This window comes from Liolophura sinensis, chromosome 1 (genome assembly GCF_032854445.1).
Source record: "Liolophura sinensis isolate JHLJ2023 chromosome 1, CUHK_Ljap_v2, whole genome shotgun sequence".
Lineage (NCBI taxonomy): Eukaryota > Metazoa > Mollusca > Polyplacophora > Chitonida > Chitonidae > Liolophura > Liolophura sinensis.
In genome coordinates, this window is record NC_088295.1 from 73,559,516 (window position 1) to 73,581,423 (window position 21,908).

The 21,908-nt window shown below is 39.5% G+C and overlaps 2 protein-coding genes across 2 annotated transcripts; both read right to left on the minus strand.

The window, feature by feature from the left end:
* Positions 1-315: 315 nt before the first annotated feature.
* Positions 316-3,328, minus strand: LOC135461619 (probable G-protein coupled receptor B0563.6). Its single transcript, XM_064738796.1, has 2 exons — positions 3,296-3,328; positions 316-2,412 (listed from the first exon to the last, which is right to left on the minus strand). Exon 2 carries the CDS (start codon positions 2,269-2,271, stop codon positions 1,096-1,098), a length of 1,176 nt encoding a protein of 391 aa, XP_064594866.1. The 5' UTR covers positions 2,272-2,412; positions 3,296-3,328; the 3' UTR covers positions 316-1,095.
* A 5,786-nt stretch (positions 3,329-9,114) lies between these two features.
* Positions 9,115-10,810, minus strand: LOC135461728 (probable G-protein coupled receptor B0563.6). Its single transcript, XM_064738931.1, has one exon. It carries the CDS (start codon positions 10,807-10,809, stop codon positions 9,640-9,642), a length of 1,170 nt encoding a protein of 389 aa, XP_064595001.1. The 5' UTR covers position 10,810; the 3' UTR covers positions 9,115-9,639.
* Between the last annotated feature and the right edge of the window lie 11,098 nt (positions 10,811-21,908).

Consider the following 21,908-nt stretch of genomic DNA (forward strand, 5'->3'; position numbering starts at 1 on the left):
GTATGTGAGCTCAGTCGTAAGTGTGCTACTTTATGTGTTTAACTATTTATTTGAGTGTGGTATAGCGCCATACTCAAAAATGTTTCACTTGTACGATGACGGAGACTTTCATATGGGTGAAAGAAAGCCGGGTGCCCGGGTTAAGCTATCGATAATAGATCGGTGGTTTAAGTGAAATATTCTTGAGAACGACGTAAAACACCAACCAAATAAATAAATAAATAAATAAATAAATAAATAAATAAATAATATATTTGTGCTGTATTGCACATTCATAGCTTGAAGAAAAATACATCAAAGACTTCATGAGGCTGTTTGTAACAATTTCTTTGAATATGTGTATGTTCACGATATTGTAAAACAGGAGTAAAGTTACATTCAACATTCAACTGAAAATTTCACATTTTTTTGAAGAGCTATCTGAAATAGTTCTTTCTCCTTAGATGCTATTAAAGTTTATCTGGAACACAAATCCTGCTTGATCCAATACCAAAAAACCATTAATTACTGCTTATAATCATAGCATGGAAGATCTATGGGGATATACTATGTACGTATATGTATCTAATTCCGCTTATACCGTGGGTATAAGCTTTACAAACATGGATCAATTTTAATATCATCACTGCATAAATGACTAGTCACAATAAAACCGTCAATAAATACTTTCTGCTTTTTCTTGCTTTTATAGCAAGTTACTGCGTATGGACCTTTTAGTGTTATACATACAGTGTTGTAGATTACGTACTGAATTTGACACATTGGATATTACACACGTATGCCTTTCCCGTTACATCTATTCTTTAGAGATTGTGGTGATAATTTTATTAATAGAACAATAAATAACACTGTTGATCAAGCAATAAGCTTAGTATAATGCAAAAGGCGATAGCATGGGTACTCCCCAAAACGAAGAAATCTTTAAGTGTCACTTCTTCGCATGTCATTAAAAGCTACACAAGCAGGTTGGTTGCTGGGTTTGCTCGGAGTGTCTACGCGTTTTGTATTATACAATACAAAATATGAAAATACACTTTTGCGCAATGTTCTTGTTAAACACACAGTTATGTAATGAATGATAAAGGCTCCAGCGATTTAATTTATGTTTCTGTGTACTTGGTCTTCCTTGGACACTTCAGAACTTAACTTGGACATTTGGGTATCAAGACCAGATTGTCCTCGAGATAAAATACTGTCATTTGTGTTTTTTCCTTTAACACCTATACGCTTTAGGCATTTTTCACACCCAAACACTTCCAAACACTTACGACGAAATTTTCGGCCACTCAAAAAGTAAAAGAAAAAGTTAAAAGCATGATTGAACTCATTTAAAGTATGGACAACTTCGCGCACCAAGTAGTAAATTGCTAGCTCTCTCGCTTCTGTAGGCCGAGCTTGGTGTCGGTCCACAAGATAGAAAATGGTTATAGGCAGTTGAAGAATGACAAAGGCTACAGATACCGTTACCAGCATAACAGACAAATTAATGTACTGCTGTGACACTGGGGGTCTAGATGAATTGGCAGTGTCACCCCTCAAAAGGTGAGTATTCATGGCCTCTCGACGCACTTTGGCTGATTTGTTTAGTTTCACAATGATGCCGCTATTCAGAAAAATAAGGATCAAGCAAGGGAGTAGAGACAACAAGAGCAAATCAACCCAAGTTATTATCCTGGAGACATCCTGAAGGGACGGTTCTTCTCCACAGTAGATATAACCGTCGTCTATAACCTCGATATAGAGCCACAGAGCGAACGAGGCGTGAATCAGTAAAACGAAAGCCGTTATTAAAAGGGCTAGGACAGATTTCTTCAGGCTGAAAACTCGGGATATTTTGAAAGGAAAGAAGACGGTCACGAAACGTTCCAGGGTCATGAGAACAACCGTCCAGTTGGCCACAGGTGTCGTAAAGTTCATGAGAAAGTGTAGTGCTTTACATCCACCGTTACCGAGAGGAACTTTATAGCGGGTCAGCTGAGTGTAGAGAAAATTGAATATTATGCATAAGGTGTCTGTGACGCCCAGGTATGTCACAAACAAAACCAGAGATGTAAATGTTTTCATTTTTCTCACGGTGATAATCACAGCTCCGTTGCCCAAAACAGCTACCAGTAAGGCTATCCATGGCGTTGTTCTGTTGAGCCATGCGGCGGCCCAGTATTCCGCGTGGCTTTCCAGTTCTTGAGCACTAGAGTTGTCCGCACCATCAGCTGACAAACTGCTGTTGAAACCCATTAAAGATGTATTAGGGTATGTTTGCTCTGATGCCATGGTCAGTTGCCAGCACGATCAATATGTAATCGCCTACGAAGGGTTAAAACAGAATTCGTTAAGTCGTTGGTCACACTTATCCGAACTACTTTTCATTCGTCGAAGCTGAGTAAGTGTTGTTTCTGTCTCCAAAGGCAGAACCTGCAAGAGATAGGACACTGTGATTGACTATCACTGATTATGATGTTGTCAGACATTTACAGGAGAATAGCCAGTCATTGGCCGTACTGAAGTAGCACTTTGAAGTTTCCTTAAGATGTATACAGCTCAGAATGATTCATTATGGTATTAAATTGTTTGCTCTGGTATCGACAATTATTCTAAGCTATAACTTGTCCCACATGCAAGGTTTCACAAGTGTTCCTCTCTCACCAAGCCGGTCAGTTTAAGACATATATCATAATTTTTTTCGTTGGGGGAAGGAGGAGGAAGAGGAGCATAATCTTCTGATCAGATCAATACTTCCGAAAGGGGCATTAAATCGAAATATAAAATACTGAGTATTGCCATATGCATGATGCAATTTAGGGAACACAATATGTACAATAGATTCTCCATTTACTATAAATATGACTTCAACCCGATCACTTCCGCATCTTTTGCGGGATATATTTATACGAATTCTCACAGGTCATACCAAGTATGATATGCATGTGTCTTTGACTGAAGGACAAAGATCACTTGGGAAAAGACGTATCTCTAAACTATATGATAATTGTCACAGCAATGCCTGGTAACTCTCAGTAAAGCGATCAAGGTCATGATACCTGGCCAATGTAAACTTACACAATGTAAACTGTACCAAAATATAGATGTACCTCAGTGCATGTCCAGATGACCTGTTAATTCTATTATGATAATAAACAGAGCCTTTGCTTAGGCAGATGATCAGAGTGGAACTGTATCCGTCAACACTATGCATGATTGGATATGAGCCACATCAAGGCAGGAATTCACGTTAAGAAATCATATGAACAGTATCATCGTTCTACCGAACACAAGCGATCCGGGTATGATAACTTACCATCAGCATATACTATCCTGCGCTGTATTCTACACAGCCCGGCTAGCTTCATCTAGCGGAAAAACACACTTGAACTTGCTTAGTCGACCACAGACAGAGCGTTTAATTTGCCGACATTTATACTGAGCTGAAAGTCATTTGTTTTAACCTTTATGAAAGCAGTTTCATATTTACTTTCCTCACATGTTTAATATGAAATGCGCATGGCCTCCTGTACCATAGTGGAGAGTAAACATAATCGACAACTTAATCATCACCGTTTCTTTGCAATGTGTTTATCGATGATATAATGGGGAGAAATGCATTTGATAAACCCATTTAACTTTATCGGTCTAATAGCCTCCAACCCAAAATGATATCAACGGAAGTAGAATGATCAGAAGATTAATTCAAATGTTATGTATAGTAAATATGTTTGATAATGTCTCTTTTGACGGATTGCATTCATTAACTGAAACAGATTTGAATGCTTCGCGAACTGATGATTTTTTAAAATAGTTATATAACAGTTCTATTGTCCCTCGTAATCTGTCTGCTTGAATAACATTTCAAGAACAAAGAACATTACAAGGAGACACCCCATGAATGGTAACCATTCTAAATTATGTAGCGAAACTGAAGAGGACCTTGTTTACTTCTGACATTCATGTAACCTTGGTCGGTTTTAGTTAACACAGAAACAGTTCATCATAAAATAATAGAAATTTAAGTCCCTGTGAGGAATAGTACATGTAGTATAGAGAGTGGAGAAATCCTTAGCGGAGACGTTCCTATACTATTCCTGTATACTTGACCGTTTAGAAGTTTCCAGACATTGTGGATACTTCGTCCATACACACTCACCACCATCTGCCCTAGCCTGTTTAGTACACTGGCTGACTTCAGATAGCGTAAAAGCGCGATGGACTTGTTCAGCTTCCCGTAGACGCACATTAAACGTTTTGAACACCCATCATACACTGTAAGGCACAAGCTTGTTTGATTTAAAAACACATTTGACTCACTCCACTGTTCGTAGACGTAAAGTGAAAGTTGACAACACCCAGCATGAAGACTCGCTTCAGATTTGACTTGCTCGGCTGATCGCAGGCGGGGGGCCTCTGTGGTTAGCGCGCAAGCGCAGCGTAACGACCCAGGAGCCTCTTACCAATGCGGTCGCTGTGAGTTTAAGTCCAGCTCATGCTGGCTTCCTCCCCGGCCGTACGTGGGAAGGTCTTCCAGCAACTTGCTGATGGTTTCCGCCGGGCTCTGCCCGGTTTCCTGCCACCATAATGATGACCGCCGTCGTAGAAGTGAAATATTCTTGAGTACGGGGTAAAACACCAATCAAATAATTAAATAAATAAATAAATAAATAAATGAGCGGAGACGTAAAGTAAAAATTGACAACACCCAGCGTGAACTATACTACGATGTGAGGTAGGCTGACTCGCTTCAGATTTAACTTGATCAGCTGTTCATAGGTGTACACTGCAAGTTTTCAACATTCATCATTCGCTAGCGTAATAAATAGCATACTTGACTTACTCCCTTGACCTTAGACAGAGCTTTCAGTCACATGTGCATATGAGTTAGGTTTTGTACGTCTGTTTCCACTTTCACAGAGGCAAACGATGGGTGACTTAATATGGATGAGTCTGAGCAGGAAAATAGTATTTGAAATAGTAACAAGGCATTTGACATCGAAATTCTAATCTAAAATACACGAACAGCCTCAAACCAAACGACAGCAGGCTATGGATTCAGTGATTTGATATTACGTGGTAAATGTGTCTTTTCATGGAGTGAATTCATTAAAAATGTTATGAACGTGTAACTTGATTTAACTTGATGCTGTAATCTGCCTCTTTGACAGATGGCATCAGAAGATGAAGATAAATCTTTGAATAACGTAAATAACACATAATTATACCATTAGACAAGTAATAGCACTGCAAATTGCATGTGGTTGAGTGGTAAGGTGTGCTACCACCATCCGCTGGCCCACAAATATCGAATTCAATCCCGGTCTTGCGCAGACAGTTCCTGAATTCTTCTCCACCTCAGTTCGTATTGTTTGTGTGATCATGGTGACAATGAATTGTGCACTGAATGAATGGCAGTGTTCGTGGGGCCGTTTACATGGTGGTTCGATGCAGATGTCTTTAGTTAATGCGTTGTGTTGTTCTGTACGTCACCCATATGTGAGAACGTTCCAAATGTTTGACTGGCATTTAGATAATAAGTTATCAGTGTTTCAGATTCAATAAAAATGGATTTTGAACGCAGGATGTCAAACTAGGAAAATGATGAGGTATAAAATATAAAGGACATGACCCGACATGGGTTTGCATTGATAAGTTCTAGAAACAGGAAGATCCAAGTCTTTGGGCTGTGGAGTGAGTGGTGTAATTTCATGTTATTATCAACTCTGGAGAAGGATGTTTTGACATACATGCTCAAAACGTTGAGCACTGAGAGTTGTATATGTACATAGACGCTTTAACCATAATGGATTTTGAAGCTGTTCCAGAATACACGAGTCAACATGTATTCAACAAAGTCAACAACTATGGTTAATTTTGTTCGAAATAATTGGGCCTGAAAACTGACGTAAATGTGGATTAAAACCCCATGCTATCAGCCATGAAGACACAGTGTTACAGGAGTTGTATTCAAAGAAGCAAATGTAGAACTTTAATATAAATGGTCATGGTAAAAAAGGTAAGGCGAGATGAATGAAAAGTCAGGGACAACTGAGTAATAATTGTCATCCAATTGAAACTTTATTTTAATCTTAATTTTTACTATCACCTTGAGCTGAAATGTATTAGATGTGCAGTTGATCGCACCCTTTATAGTAGCTATACAAAATCGGCATCAACTAAAGATGTAGTAAGCAAAACTCTTGAAGAACAAAGCATTTCAGAAAGAAAAAGACAAACAACATATATATATATATATATATATATATATATATATATATATATATATATATATATATATATATATATAGGAAACTGTTCCTTTGCTTTATAGAAAGTTGTGGCCATCGGCTCAGTCCAACTGCTGCCGTACAAAACCCTCGTTACCAAATATGGGTGTCGTCATTCAGATAACATTTGTGTACAAGAATTAACATTTCCTTGAGGCAATTTGGCCTAGATTGTATACGTCCGGACTGATGACGTCAGTGACCAGATCTTATTTGTGGCTGCTGGGACATCCGAATCAGTCAACTTTGTGTCTGCTGTTGATCACGACTTCCATAACACAGGCGAAATAGTGAAGTGTGTGATTACTTGTGAAAGTGGATATATGTTCCATGGTGCAGAACTGCTACACTCTTGTGAAGTCTTTGTCGTTGACTTAAATCCCAATGGCCTTTGTTGGGTGGGGAGATGAAATCAAGAGCCTTCGTCAGTGATAAACAATGCACTTCATAGTATATTCATCCTTGTGAATTATATCGCCATGTTGGAATCAAAGCGCAACTGAGATACATATTTTGATTATCGACAACTCATATATACTCTAACATAGTACACGATCTGAATACTGATTTCAATCATTCGCCTAGATCATTCTTTGCGTCTTTACAGCATCATTGAAAACTGTTGTCTGCTTATATTTACATGGTTGAGTCCTAGTTTATATTTGAATCTTGTATAATTTCGTATTTTTTGAGGATTTGTGGGATAATAGTCGTGTTGGGAATTGGCCTTGCAGTTATTGAGTTGGAACGCCCAGTTTGGTTGACGTGTGATATGCGATTGTCTGTTTTGAAGCATAGGTTCAGACATTATGAACATGAGATGATCCTGCTGTACGGCAATAAAAAAATAACAGTAACATCACGTGCGATATACATGTAGCTGGGACGGTAAGTGAGCTAAGTCGTAATTGTGCTACTTTATGTGTTTAACTATTTATTTGAGTGTGGTATAGTGCCATACTCAAAAATGTTTCACTTGTACTATGACGGTGACTTTCATATGGGTGAAAGAAAGCCGGGTGCCCGGGTTAAACTACCAATAAGTGATCGGTGGTTTAAGTGAAATATTCTTGAGTACGACGTAAAACACCAATCAAATAAACAAATATATTATATTTTTGTGCTGTATTGCACATTCATAGCTTGAAGAAAAACACAACAAAGACTTCATGAGGCTGTTCTTTCTCCTTAGATGTTATTACAGTTTATCTAGAACACAAGTCCTGCTTGATCGTGGGAGATCTATGGGGATATACTATGTACGTATATGTATATATATATTCCTCTTATCCCGTGGCTATGACCTATACAAACATGGATCAATTTTAATATCACCACTGCACAAATACATACTTTATGCTTTTTTGTTTTATAGCAAGTTACTGCGTAAGGACCTTTTATTGTTAAACATACTGTGTTGTAAACTACCAGGCAAAAGAAAGGTTTCACCCACTTCTTGAGCCCATAAAACAAAAACAAAGTCAGATATAAGAATTAAGAAGATTGGTTTATAAACAGGAATCATTGTGAAATATTCTCTCAAAAAGGCTTTAAAATATTGGCATTCAATTGGCCACAAAACACAATGAAAGAGACAAGGGGTCAGAAGAAAAAATTACACAAATGTAAAGTTAACTGGCAAGTGCATGTAAAGTCACAGTATCCACAGAAATGAAGGACTACAGTCATCAGTAGCAAGTGTGGCCACCCTGGGCATCAATGCATGCAAGCACACGCCTCCGTATTGACGTCGTCCGTCGCCGGATGACGTCAGCTGGGGTAACGTTCCATAGGTTTAACAGAGCTTGCTCAAGTTCCTGTTGGTTAGTTGGAGGAGGCACCAACTGTCTCAAACGGCGGTCAAGGTGATCCCAGAGATGGTCAATGGGGTTCATGTCTGGTCAGTTGGCTGGCCAGGGCAACACGATGACGTTTGCGGTCTCGAGGTAGTCTGTAAAAATGCGGGCAGTGTGAGGTCTTGCGTTGTCGTGTTGCAAGATCGATCCTTTTGGCTGTCATTAAAGGAAAGGAACGACGACAGGTCTCAGTACCTCATCAAGGTATCGCTGGCCAGTCAGATTACCTCGCACAATAACCAGCTGCGTCTTCATTTGGTCACAAATCCCTCCCCAAACCATGACGCCTCCGCCTCCAAACGGATAAACCTCTCTTACGCAGTTTGGCGCGAGACGCTCGCCTCTTCGTCGGAAAACTCGAACTCTGCCATCGTTCCTGAATAGACAGAACCTGCTCTCGTCTGTAAACAGCACTCTCGCCCAGTCACGTCGCTGCCACCGACGTACAATACGTGCCCATCGCAATCTGCGTTGACGGTGTAAAAGGGTCAAGGCCATCCTACGGAAGGGGCGGTAAGGTCGTAAACCAGCTGAACGAAGACGAAGCAGTGTTGTCCTGGGTCTGATGACATGGCCTAGTGCCGTCCCCGCTGTTGACGTCGCCGTGACGAATCGGTTTCGGAGGTGGATCTGCCGGATGTAGCGATCTTCAGCCGCAGTTGTTACCCTCGGTCTTCCCGATCTTGGTCTGTCTTGGGTCTGGCCTGTCTGCTGATAGCGTATCAACAACCTCCTGATGGTGGTTTGGCTGCAGTTGAACGTTCTTGCAATGTGACGTTGCGAGACTCCCATGGTGGACATACCGATGGCCTGGCCTCGTTGCGCTTGCGTAAGTCTTGGCATACTGTTGGTGTTTTTTCGGTCACTGAATGTCTGCCCTTTCGAGCAAGAGTATTTATGCAACATTACCGCACGTGCATCACGAGCCATGCCTCAAAAGGACGTTTTGCATGTTATCGCAATTTCACAATTCCAATTGCTGCGTTCGTGACGATGCGCTCTGGTAGAGGAAACGATGCAGTCATACACCATGTCCTGCTTAGAATCAAATCCGGAACCGCGCTTTTATTTTTTTTATGACAAAAAATACCGTGAAACCTTTCTTTTGCCTGGTAGTTTAGATTACGTATGGATTTGACACATTGGATATTACACACGTATGGTTTTCCGTTTCCGACATCATTAAAAAGTTCCGACTGTTATTTTCAGGTGAATATATATCTATTCTTTAGAGATTGTGGTAATAATTTTATCAATAGAACAATAAATAACACTGTTGATCAAGCAATAAGCTTAGTATAAGGCGATAGCATGGGTACTCCCCAACACGAAGAAATCTTTAAGTGTCAATACTTCGCATGTGGTAAAAAGCTACACAAACAGCTTGGTTGCTGGGTTTGCTCCGGAGTGTCTACGCGTTTTGTATTATACAATACAAAATATGCAAATACACTTTTGCGCAATGTTCTTGTTAAACACACAGTTATGTAATGAATGATAAAGGCTCCAGCCATTTAATTTATGTTTCTGTGTACTTGGTCTTCCTTGGACACTTCAGAACTTAACTTGGACATTTGGGTATCAAGACCAGATTCTCCTCGAGATGAAATACTTGCGTTTTTCGCTTTAACACGTATACGCTTCAGGCATTTGTCGCACCCAAAAACTTCCAGACACTTACGACGAAATTTTCGGCCACTCAAAAAGTAAAAGAAAAAGTTAAAAGCATGATTGAACTCATTTAAAGTATGGACAACTTCGCGCACCAAGTAGTAAATTGCTAGCTCTCTCGCTTCTGTAGGCCGAGCTTGGTGTCGGTCCACAAGATAGAAAATGGTTATAGGCAGTTGAAGAATGACAAAGGCTACAGATACCGTTACCAGCATAACAGACAAATTAATGTGCTGTTGTGACACTGGGGGTCTAGATGAATTGGCAGTGTCACCCCTCAAAAGGTGAGTATTCATGGCCTCTCGACGCACTTTGGCTGATTTGTTTAGTTTCACAATGATGCCGCTATTCAGAAAAATAAGGATCAAGCAAGGGAGTAGAGACAACAAGAGCAAATCAACCCAAGTTATTATCCTGGAGACATCCTGAAGGGACGGTTCTTCTCCGCAGTAGATATAACCGTCGTCTATTACCTCGATATAGAGCCACAGAGCGAACGAGGCGTGAATCAGTAAAACGAAAGCCGTTATTAAAAGGGCTAGGACAGATTTCTTCAGGCTGAAAACTCGGGATATTTTGAAAGGAAAGAAGACGGCCACGAAACGTTCCAGGGTCATGAGAACCACCGTCCAGTTTGCCACAGGTGTCGTAAAGTTCATGAGAAAGTGTAGTGCTTTACATCCACCGTTACCGAGAGGAACTTTATAGCGGGTCAGCTGAGTGTAGAGAAAATTGAATATTATGCATAAGGTGTCTGTGACGCCCAGGTATGTCACAAACAAAACCAGAGATGTAAATGTTTTCATTTTTCTCACGGTGATAATCACAGCTCCGTTGCCCAAAACAGCCACCAGTAAGGCTATCCATGGCGTTGTTCTGTTGAGCCATGCGGCGGCCCAGTATTCCGCGTAGCTTTCCAGTTCTTGAGCACTAGAGTTGTCCGCACCATCAGCTGACAAACTGCTGTTGTAACCCATTAAAGATGTATTAGGGTATGTTTGTTCTGATGCCATGGTCAGTTGCCAGCACGATCAATATGTAATCGCCTACGAAGGGTTAAAACAGAATTCGTTAAGTCCTTGGTCACACTTATCCGAACTACTTTTCATTCGTCGAAGCTGAGTAAGTGTTGTTTCTGTCTACAAAGGCGGAACCTGCAAGAGATAGGACACTGTGATTGACTATCACTGATTATGATGTTGTCAGATATTTACAGGAGAATAGCCAGTCATTGGCCGTACTGAAGTAACACTTTGAAGTTTCCTTAAGATGTATACAGCTCAGAATGATTCATTATAGTATTAAATTGTTTGCTCTAGTATCGACAATTGTTCTAAGCTATAACTTGTCCCACATGCAAGGTTTAACAAGTGTTCCTCTCTCACCAAACCGATCAGTTTAAGACATATATCATAATTTTTTTCGTTGGGGGAAGGAGGAGGAAGAGGAGCATAATCTTCTGATCCGATCAATACTTCCGAAAGGGGCTTTAAATAGAAATATAAAATGCTGAATATTGCCATATGCATGAAGCAATTTAGGGAACACAATATGTACAATAGATTATAACAACAACAATTTACTATAAATATGACTTCAACCCGATCAATTCCGCATCTTTTGCGGGATATATTTATACGAATTCTCACAGGTCATACCAAGTGATACCAAATGATAATTATCACAGCAATACCTCGTAACTCACGGTAAAGCAATCAAGATGATGATACCTGGCCATTGTAAACTTACACAATGTAAACTGTACCAAAATAGATGTACCTCAGTGCATGCTCAGATGACCTGTTAATTCTTTGACTATGATAATAAACAGAGCCTTTGCTTAGGTAGATGATCAGAATGGAACTGCATGATTGGATATGAGCCACATCAAAGCACGAATTCGCATTAAAGAATCATATGAACAGTATCATCGCCCTGCCGAACGTTGCACAGTGGTATTGTGCCCAGCCGCCAGCCAATGGTATTAAAGCTGCGGATTCATCTTCGATATAGGACAGGGACTTTCTAGATTTCCATTTCTCACTGTACATTTGTATACCCAGTTATCCTTCACTAATATAGTTACAAGGTCAAAATTTTTCTTGACAAATTAAATTCTGGATAAGTTATTGTAGAACAAATTTCAGGTAAAGTAATGGAAAGGAACATATGATTGAAGTTTTGACACAAGTTTAAGATCGTTTGGTGATCCCGCGGCCTAGCCTGTACATCACACTGGGGAAAATTCGTCAATACCTCGTTAAAAGTGATTTTGCACGAGCACAGTTTAATCATGTCAGTGAAATAACCATCATGGTTCAAGTATAATATATGGTTCAACAATTATTCAAATAAGTACGTAAATAAATAAATACATTAACTGTATTAAATGTACCAAATTAGAAACTTTTCGCTTTATGTAACACTTATATATATTATATGAAACACAATATATTAGTTTCATGACGCAGCATGGTTGATAGATTTCATGCAGTGAACATAGATCTTGCACACAGGGTGTCAGACGATTGTGAAATTAATTTTTGAGTCACCTTCACCGCTGTATGGATTGTGGTAGATAAAAACGGGATGCAATATTTATTACCCATTAGTGGTGTTATTCCCAACTGTTCCAGTTTCCAGGCAAGAGATAAATATAAATTTGTTATAATACGTCAGAAATTTCTTTTCATGGATGTTTCATTATCCGTTTTGAAGCCTTTTGGGAGTTTAAAAATAAGAGACATTGTCGGCTTTGAAAAGGAATAGTGAAGTCTCCAAACGTAGATGAGCCACAGAGCAACCATGAAGAGCTAGTAAAGGTGAAAACATGGAAAAATGATTTAGGTCGATATTTCAGATTAATTCGAAATCATTAGCAAGATATCGACCTAAATGACGTCATTTTTCGGTGCTATATCACTTTTGCTAGCTCTTCAAAACTTCTCTTTGGCTCACATGAGTATATTTTTGGGGACATATGCATGTAAGTGGTCCAATAATGTTTATTACTGTTTACTGGTAGCTGTTTATTTATAATTTAAGTTTTGAAAATTGTTGTGAAAAAGCTCAAAAATTGAAACTGAAGTCAACGTTTATTCAACAGTGTCATGCAACACCTAATTAAAAGCGACTATTTACGTGTTTAAAGAAACAGTTAGTCCTGAAAAGTAAATCTAGATCCTATTTCTATGTCATCTGACGTCACGCTGACTTACAAGGGTTGGGCTAAAAGATGAACTTTTGTACGGCGTGAATTTTGAAGCTTTATGTAAGCAAATAAACAGAGATTTGCTTATTTATTTGATTGGTGTTTTACGCCGTAAACAAAGATATTTCACTTATCCGACGGTGGTCAGCATTATGGTGGGAGGAAACCGCGGTCTGGGAAAACCCATCATCATCTGCAGGCTGCTGACAGATCTTCTTACGTACGATCAGAGGGGAAGTCATCACGAAATGAACTTGAACTCACAACGATCGCATCGGTGAAAGGCAGCTCAGATATTGTACTGCGCTAGCACGCTAACCATTCGGTCACAATCATTAGAGAAGTTAATTTACTGGTTTCCGCTGCGTTGTTTGTCTTGGAGGATACAGTATGAGCCATTCTCGCATAAATCGTTTGCTTTTTTGCAGTTTTCCGTGCTGTGTTGGAATTGTAGGCTGATTCAAGATGAGCATTGTGTCATCGATTACGGAGCTAACTTTGATTTGACTGTAACAGAAATTTTATCATTCGGAGCATTTTATTCATAGCTCGCTTTTTATACTAATATGGATAGTTTTGCTTAAAGGAAAGATTCCATAAACACGAATAAATAACTTACGTATTACGCTGTTTTGAGCATATGATTCAAACAATACCGGCGCCGTCTTCGTCAGTAGGGCGAATGGCTCGGGGCAGATCAGTGGCCAATTCTTGCTAACACACAGACATTACACGCGCTACGCTCCCTCACATCCTGTCCCAAAGCATCGAGTCTTGGATGTGACTGCCGTTAATGACACAGCTGTTATTATAGAAGTGCAACTGTCGAGTGTATGACGTCACCAGCATGAGCGTTAACATCGAGTGGACAAGCTTCTTGAATGATTTAACATGAAAGCCCTAGAGCCATTGGGCGACGATATGTCCCATGTGTGTTAAGTCATCATGAGGTCGAAAGGTATAACAATTATGTATGACTCCATATAGACATATCAAACCATGGGTGTATCGCAGGGCGATATAATGGATTTTACTCGTAATTGCGATACATTAAAAGCATCTTATTCCTCGGATACTCCATGTCAGGGCTCAATCGCCTTGCTTGTCCCCATATTGGCACTGGGTTAGTTGTTGTGTAATGTATTAACAAAAGGCTATTGGGTGTTCCAGGGCAAGTGGAACGTAGAATTGGTGTTCCTGACACATATACCACGCCTTGTTACAAAGCCATGATGGCTTATCTCGTTGCACATATATTTCCCCCAAGGAGAGTTAAAGGTAGGCCTAATAGGCATTTTAATTGTTTCATTTGATAAGAGGTCACAACGGTATTAGCGCATCGTGTTAGCTGAAAGGCCTAAACCCCAGGCGCGGGCTCATCCACAATCAGTCATATGTGGTTCCATGACGGCTTTATCTTGTTGCATATACATTTCACCACAGAGTGTAAAAGGTAGGCCTGATAGGCATTTAAATTGTTTCAGCTGATAAGTGATCAGAGCAGTATGAGCGCATCGTGTTAGCTGAAAGGTTAAAACTCCAGGCGAGGGTTCATCCACAATCAATCATATGTGGTTCCTCGTCTGGCGTAACATTAGGAATAGATTAAGTACTGGTTGACACGGTGACGATATGCAGCGAATGAATAAAGCCTCGTGTCTGGTGTCTTCTGCATGGCATATCGGTGAGCCAGCAATAACATATTACAGTATTATAACTGAAATCTCGAGACTCAAGAACTGCAATGGACGCCTCTGTCCTCTACGTGTAACTGGTTTCAGACCTTCAGCACACACCAAATGTTAACGGTTTTGCATTCCTACGCCCGCCCTGTTTTGATTCAGCATAGAAGAGTAGAAGCTGAGCTTTTCAGATTATTTTGAAAAGCTCCATGAAAACCACATTGATGTCATAGATGCGACAACTTTGAGTAAAGTTATATCGCTGTTGGGGCTTTGAGAACCTATCACGATAGGCGGGCTAAAATATACTTTAGATCTGTAATCAATATAAATCAAGCAAACTACAAAATGCCTAGACAGCTATTAAGCTTTATATGCGTCCCTGTTGTAACACTTGCACTTATGATACAAGGTTAACATCCAGCAAACACGCAATCTGATTCTTAAAAAATGCTGTCATAGCTGTGGTGTTGTGTGAAAATGAGTTTCAGTAAAATTGAACATATAATTTTGCACTTGGCAGAAAATTCTGATTGATAGTAACGTTATACGCAGGCCATATCAGAATAAGCGACCATCGAGCATTATTACGGATAATAAGCGATCATTATTACGGATGGTTATAATAAACCAGCGGCCTCCATGGCGGAAGGGGTAAGGATGGACCCAGATGCATCTCACCAATCTGGTTTCCTCTCACCATAATAAGTGAAATATTCTTGAGTATTAAATAAATAAAGAAATGCATAAATAATAAACGATGGATAGTATTGTGTCCTAAACTATGGCTGGTACACAAGGGGGGCTTTCAATCCCAGGCTTGAACACGAAATTTCTACTCACCAGATGTTAATTGTCCCCTATCGGAATATTGAGAGACAATAGATTTTCTCCTTGGCTGCATGTAAGACAGTGCGTCATGGCCAGATAATCTGGTGTTTTTATAGCCATTCTTCGCATCTCATTGAATCATGGTACATAAATAATAATGAAGTGGCGTTATCACCACCTAAATGTATAAGGTTTCACAAAGGTCTTTGTAAAAAGTTAAAACTTAGAACATGACTTTACCATGAGTAATTTACATTTAGACTCGCTAATTATTTATAAATCATAGCGCATTATTAAGGTGGATATTCTTTCCTCTACACAATATTTAAATGTTCAAAGTTACTGTTGGAGCTTTATTAAAGCCACTTATTTACAATTACATATCATTAGGCTGAGGGGTGATGAGTCAGAGGGGAAAGGAAGTAGCGGTAGGGGAGAACGAGAAAGGGAGAGAGGGAGGATAGAGGGTTGTAAAGCCTACACTAGTTTGAAGATCTTACTTGAGAGTGGAAGACATCACCTTCTCTGTTTAAGCATTAGTAGTGCTCAAGACAGCTTTGAGGTGTTCTCTATTTGCTTCCCTTAAACTATAACAGGGTATAATCGATTATGTGTCTGTCTTTTCCCCACAGTGGACTAAGTAAGGCGTCAACATGAAGAGACGTATTGGAAAGCAGGCTCATGGAATCATCACCAAATAACGAAGATGATATCTGATTACATTTTCTGCCTGTATAACTCATTGATTTAAAAGTCTTAAGCGGCGTGGGCAAACTGTGAACACTTTGTTAAAGTAATTGTTTCTGTCGATCTTATCGTCGAAAAGATACAGACGATAAGATCGACAGAAACAATTACTTTAACAAAGTGTCCACGGTTTGCCCACGCCGCTTAGAACTTTTAAATCAGTGAGTCTTCATATTCCGGTTCTAAGGCTATGTGTAAATGTGTGTTATTATTGAGTTCTGTTACGCCTGTTATCCAGGTTACCAAAGGAAACTGACGAACTTACGACTACACAAGAATAACTTAAACACTCCAGATCGTATGACCTGCACACACGAGACTTTCTCAACAACCCGTACATTATCCAGAAGGTCAACTTTTCTGAGGTTTTTTCCGTGTAGACATATAAATGTCTAACTGGGTGGATCAATGAATAAATATGAAGTCTGAAGTAATATATACCTCCTTGTTGCAGGGCGGATTTCCACCGATCTTTTATATACTTTGTATATGCCCTATGTCGAGTGTCATGGGAGGAAGTTCCAATGTCTATAATTTGAAAAAAAAACCTCAATAACAATTTCTGATTCAACTTGGGATAGAACCTGTCACAAACGCACAATGAAGCTTTCAATCACCGCAGTGCGGTTCATGTGTATTAAGGAGGTTTAGTTTGGAAACGAAAGCTACATTTAGGTTTTTTGCATCATCAAAATCATATCTGATGCCATCATATCACACTGGTCACCTGCATAACGAAAACCACGATCACAAAGATTAGTGATTGATATATAAGAAAACAAAGTAAAGGGATAAAAATGAATATTGAGCACTACAAATTGGCTATATCTTGTCATGAGATAGTCTACTAATAAAATCTTCATTACGAAAACCATCAATTTTGTGCTTTAACCCTGTTTTGATTTATTTATTTTTCTTGGTGTTTTACGCCGTGCTAAAGAATATTTCACTCATACGACGGCGGCCAGCATTATGGTGGGAGGAAACCGGGTAGAGCCCGGGGAAAACCCACCCTGTTTTGAAAGATCCAACTGAACTAGAACGAACTACAAGTTGATTTTCAGAGGTGTTGGAGTGGAAATGAATACAATAAAGATCCTTCAAATTCAAATACACCATTCACAAGAACAGTAATTTCTGTATGATTTTTTTTTTATAAACATAGAGCCTCATTACAACAGACTGAAACAGATGTTTAAACTTCCCTCTGCCAAATAGAATCTATAAGATCCAAACTTTCCTGAAAACAAATGCTAACCAGGAATACCACTGGAATAATTATTTACGGGTGTTCCAGTAATAAAAGCTGTGTCAGCTGTGTAGTGTAAATGAACTCAAATTTCCTCGGTATTTGTTTCAGTCTTGACTAGCCAGCGATTCAATAAATAAATGTCAAATGTCTCAAGGCCCTTCTAAATTAAAATACTATGGATACATCGGTTCTTTTATAGTTAATTTTAATATCTACGTGGCATCCAGTGAGATTATCAATCAACTATGTATTCTACATAAAGTTCCAATTTATTCTGGAGAATTTTACATGTAATGTGTGAATACCACTGTATATAACTACACACAGTGTAAATAAGGGGCGTGTAAATTAAGGCTCGAATCTGTTGATGCATTGGAATATGTCTTACTGCTTTATTGTTACGACCCAAACTGTCTGTATCATAAAGAGATGGCTTGTTCGAAATACACGACAGTTTAGCCGCACAAAAAAGTAACCAAAACCAGCAGATTTTATTTTACAACAATTTATTAGGTTTAACAAGAACAGATAACAAGATTTTTACAAATATTAAAGTACTTAGGTTTAACAAGAAAGGATAGCAGTATCTATACAAATACTAAAGTACTTACATGTACAACGGTGTCAAGTCCAAACGGACGCATATATTCCACAATGCTGAAAACCATACAGGCATAAATGCACATATAAGAGGGAAAATCCGCAGTATAACTGAGTGTATGACGAAATATACACAAAATTCCACAGACAGGGTCCGTGTACTAATAAGCACTGTGTACACAAGAGCACAAATTAAATATACAAGTTCAGACTGAACAAGTGCTCGGTGATAGATAGGATATAACAAAGCCAGAGGCTATAAAGAATTAAACGCAAAACCCATAGTTACACCCATAGTTTAGCAAAGTGTGGCACGACGTTGCAGAAGTGTCAAAGGCGCCAGATGAAAGTCATGAAATGCATCCTTAAATGCATCCGTTAATCAGGGGCGTAGTGTGGATCTTCACCGGGGGGCTGCGGATTTGACAAGAGCGGAACGACTATCGCAGTCTATTAGACGAAGGTCCAGGGGCCGCCTAGGCCCCGGAAGCTCCGAGATAATAGATTGCCGGAGAGAGAATTTGAATGATTTCGAAGTGTTTCGAATGCAGATTTGGCCAATGTGTACACATTCATTTCCAAAAAAAAAAATAAAATAAATAAAAAAAAAAAAAAAAAAAAAAAAAAAAAACAAGAACAGCCCAAGTTCAGCTCAGCCCCGCACCCCCAGCCTATGCCCCTGTTAATGATGTTAAAACATCAAACATCTTGTAAGCACTGTATCTACTGCTGAATGTCTTCCTAGCTGCATAGAGGAACTGTCTGAGAGCATTGTTGTTGTTCTCCTTGTTCAGGACGGTGTCATGTTATGTTAAGATTTCGACCAACGTCACAAACTGTTATTGGAAATATTGGTGTGTCAAGGTTATTCCAACAAACACCTTCAATCTAAGTTTCTTAAGTTTTAAAAAGAGTACAATTCCTCTGTAAGTGAATATGGACGGAGTGTCCAGGATCTCTGGGATGCTGCTTCATCCTGGTGCTGGGGGTCGTGTTGATTGAGAATTAGACCGCCATTTTGGATATATGAAGCGATACATATTGTGACAATCAACAACTAACATACAAACATGGTAGACGATTTAGATACCGTTTCCATCCATTCACCAAGAACATTCCTTCCCTCATCACTAAAAACTGCTGACTTTGCATGAATCCGTCTTAATTTCATACCTTTATATACTTAATTAATTCTTTGGTGGTTAGGGTTGAACGTTGTTTTGGGAATTATCCTCGCGATTACTGACCCACGGACTGTCTGTTTTGACACCTAGATTCCCCCTGCTCTTAGTGGGTGCATTTTTGAAGTGCGTAAGCGTCACCGTTTATGTCGGCAGATAAGTCATTCTTTTTGTTCTGTAATATTTAAGTCCTAAATTGAAAACTCATATTTATATCACATGATTTACAATTGTCTCAGCTGGTGTTGTAGTGCGTTTCACCATAAATAATGCTCAAGAATAACTTCGGGTGTCTTAGTAGAACATTTGCTCTATTTCTGATATATTTTGAACTACTTCCTCCATTCACACAGTTGATTACTTAATATCGGGTCCATGTAAACTGGCAGCTTTCTTGACAGCGAGCCACCGTTAGTTCCTGGTTGGAATCTAGGTTATCAGCCTCAGATAGTCCAGCCGGGGTAATACTGGCCTTGCTGAAAGCGTCATATTTCATGTCTTTGTCAGATGTTGAGAGTCAAGGGTTAAGCTAGGTTCGTGTCTGTTCTTAATATTCGTTCCCCAGTTGCATGGCCAATTCTCACTGCGGGTCAAGTGGATTTCAAAGGCTGATGTGAATGGTATACAGCACCTTCAACTGGGATTTCAGTGGTCCTTCAACGCTTGTGTACACACTCGCTGTTTAAGGCAAAAAGACATACCACGATCTGGTTGCTCAGAACCGCACGGGTTTGCAGTGATAAGAGTGAGAAGCAGCGATAAGGCTGAAACAAAGTCTCGGCTGTTGCAGGCCACAGGTGTAACATAGCTGTTATAAACACTGACGTCTACATTTTTACATCCATCGCCTCAATACTTTATCTGAAATTTATAACGTTTAATTGTTTTTTATCCAGTTGTTTGCGCGTTTTAAGAGGCACTATTAAGGCACTTAAAATATGTGTGTTCAAAAAAAGCAAGGGAACAAATTGGAAACAGTGGGGAACAGATCGTAATCATGTTCACACACATAAGGTACTTGATTCTATGTGGTGTATTTTAAAAAAATCAAGGGAACTAATTGGAAACCGAGGGAACTGTCCTGACCAAGTGACTTCACGTACACAAGGGGCTTGAAACTATATGGAGTATTTCAGAGAAGTAGGGAACAAGGGTGAAGACAAACTGGAAACAACAGGTTGTGATCAAGATGTCACATATATAAGGTACTTGAAGCTATGCGGTGTGTTTAAAAAAAGAAGACAAGGAAACAAACTATAAACCGCGGGAAAAAGGCCGTGAGACAAGTGATTTCATATACGTAGGGCACCTGATGCTACGTGGTGTAATTAATCTGATTGGTGTTTTACGACGTACTAAAATATTTCACTTATATACGACGGCGGATGTGTGTATTTAAAAAAAAAAGAGGACAAGGTAACAAACTGTAAACCGGGCGAACAGCTCCTGACCCAGTGATTTTCATGTACTTTAGACACTTGATGCTATGTGTGGTGTATTAAAAAAAGGAAGGAAAGCGTAAAAAATATAACACCGGTGGAAACAGATCGTGACCAAAGCACTTGATGCTATTTGTGGTGTACTTCACAAAAGAAGGAAAGGAAACAAATTGGTACGCGAGTGGGACAGGTCGTGACCATGTGGTTAAGATCCGTATCTTTCAAGCTGTAGAGAAGACGAGGTGCGTGTTCAGATGACTAGCGTATCCAAGGAACTTCATTCCCCCGTCCTGACAAGAGTCCTTGGTGTTCTTTACTGGTTGTTTCAGGCATGACGTCACAGTAATTTGTTTACTCGCTTGGCTCTCAGCAGGAAGGGTATAGTGCAACGACTGGTTGACCCGTATCAGTATAATGGCTCGGGTGGGGCGTTAGAAATAATGGCAGGAGATTGCATATGAAGTCTTGCACTCATGTATCTTGTTTTTTTCTATTAAAAGTGACATGGATTTGAACTTTCGAATTGAGCATTTCATTTTAAAGTTTATAATATAGCGTCTGGTTCACGGAGCTATTGGTACCAGTCAAGAAATTGAATATTTCGGAAGGTCTTTTTCTACGCATCGACTTAATCTTTTCAGACGTTAAGAATGTGTACGTTAAGAATTTGTATGTAATAACGTGCGTTACATGGAATTTTAAAATACACAAGAAGGCTTTATTGGTCACACCCGGGACGTTCAGCCCTCTTCCTGATAACACGTTTGGTTAGTGTATGCTGTGGGTTTAAGTACTGTCCATAACTTTCGCTCCATTATTTTGAAGGAATGGAGCGTTACTCGGGCATTTGTCTATACAATGTAGCCGCAATTTGCTATAAATCTAGGCATCGAAACAGACATTCACATACCAGTCGTGAACCATAATTGACCATTAAACAAAATTAAACACAAACCACCCAAGATCTAAGAAAGTATATAAATTAAGAAAGTAGGACAGATTCATGCAAAGAGAAGCAGTCAACATTTCTCAGTGGTGACGGAAAGATGCTGGGAATATTACAGGCGAATGAATGAAATCAGTATCCATATCGTGTACCCTGCCAGCTCTAAAACTGTCGGTAGTCAAAATATACATCCCAGTTTGATTGCTGCTGTTCATACATTCAG

Bases quoted from the DNA above. Each gene is read 5' to 3' on its own strand.
- LOC135461619 (XM_064738796.1), bottom strand. From the start codon at position 2,271: ATGGCATCAGAGCAAACATACCCTAATACATCTTTAATGGGTTTCAAC.
- LOC135461728 (XM_064738931.1), bottom strand. From the start codon at position 10,809: ATGGCATCAGAACAAACATACCCTAATACATCTTTAATGGGTTACAAC.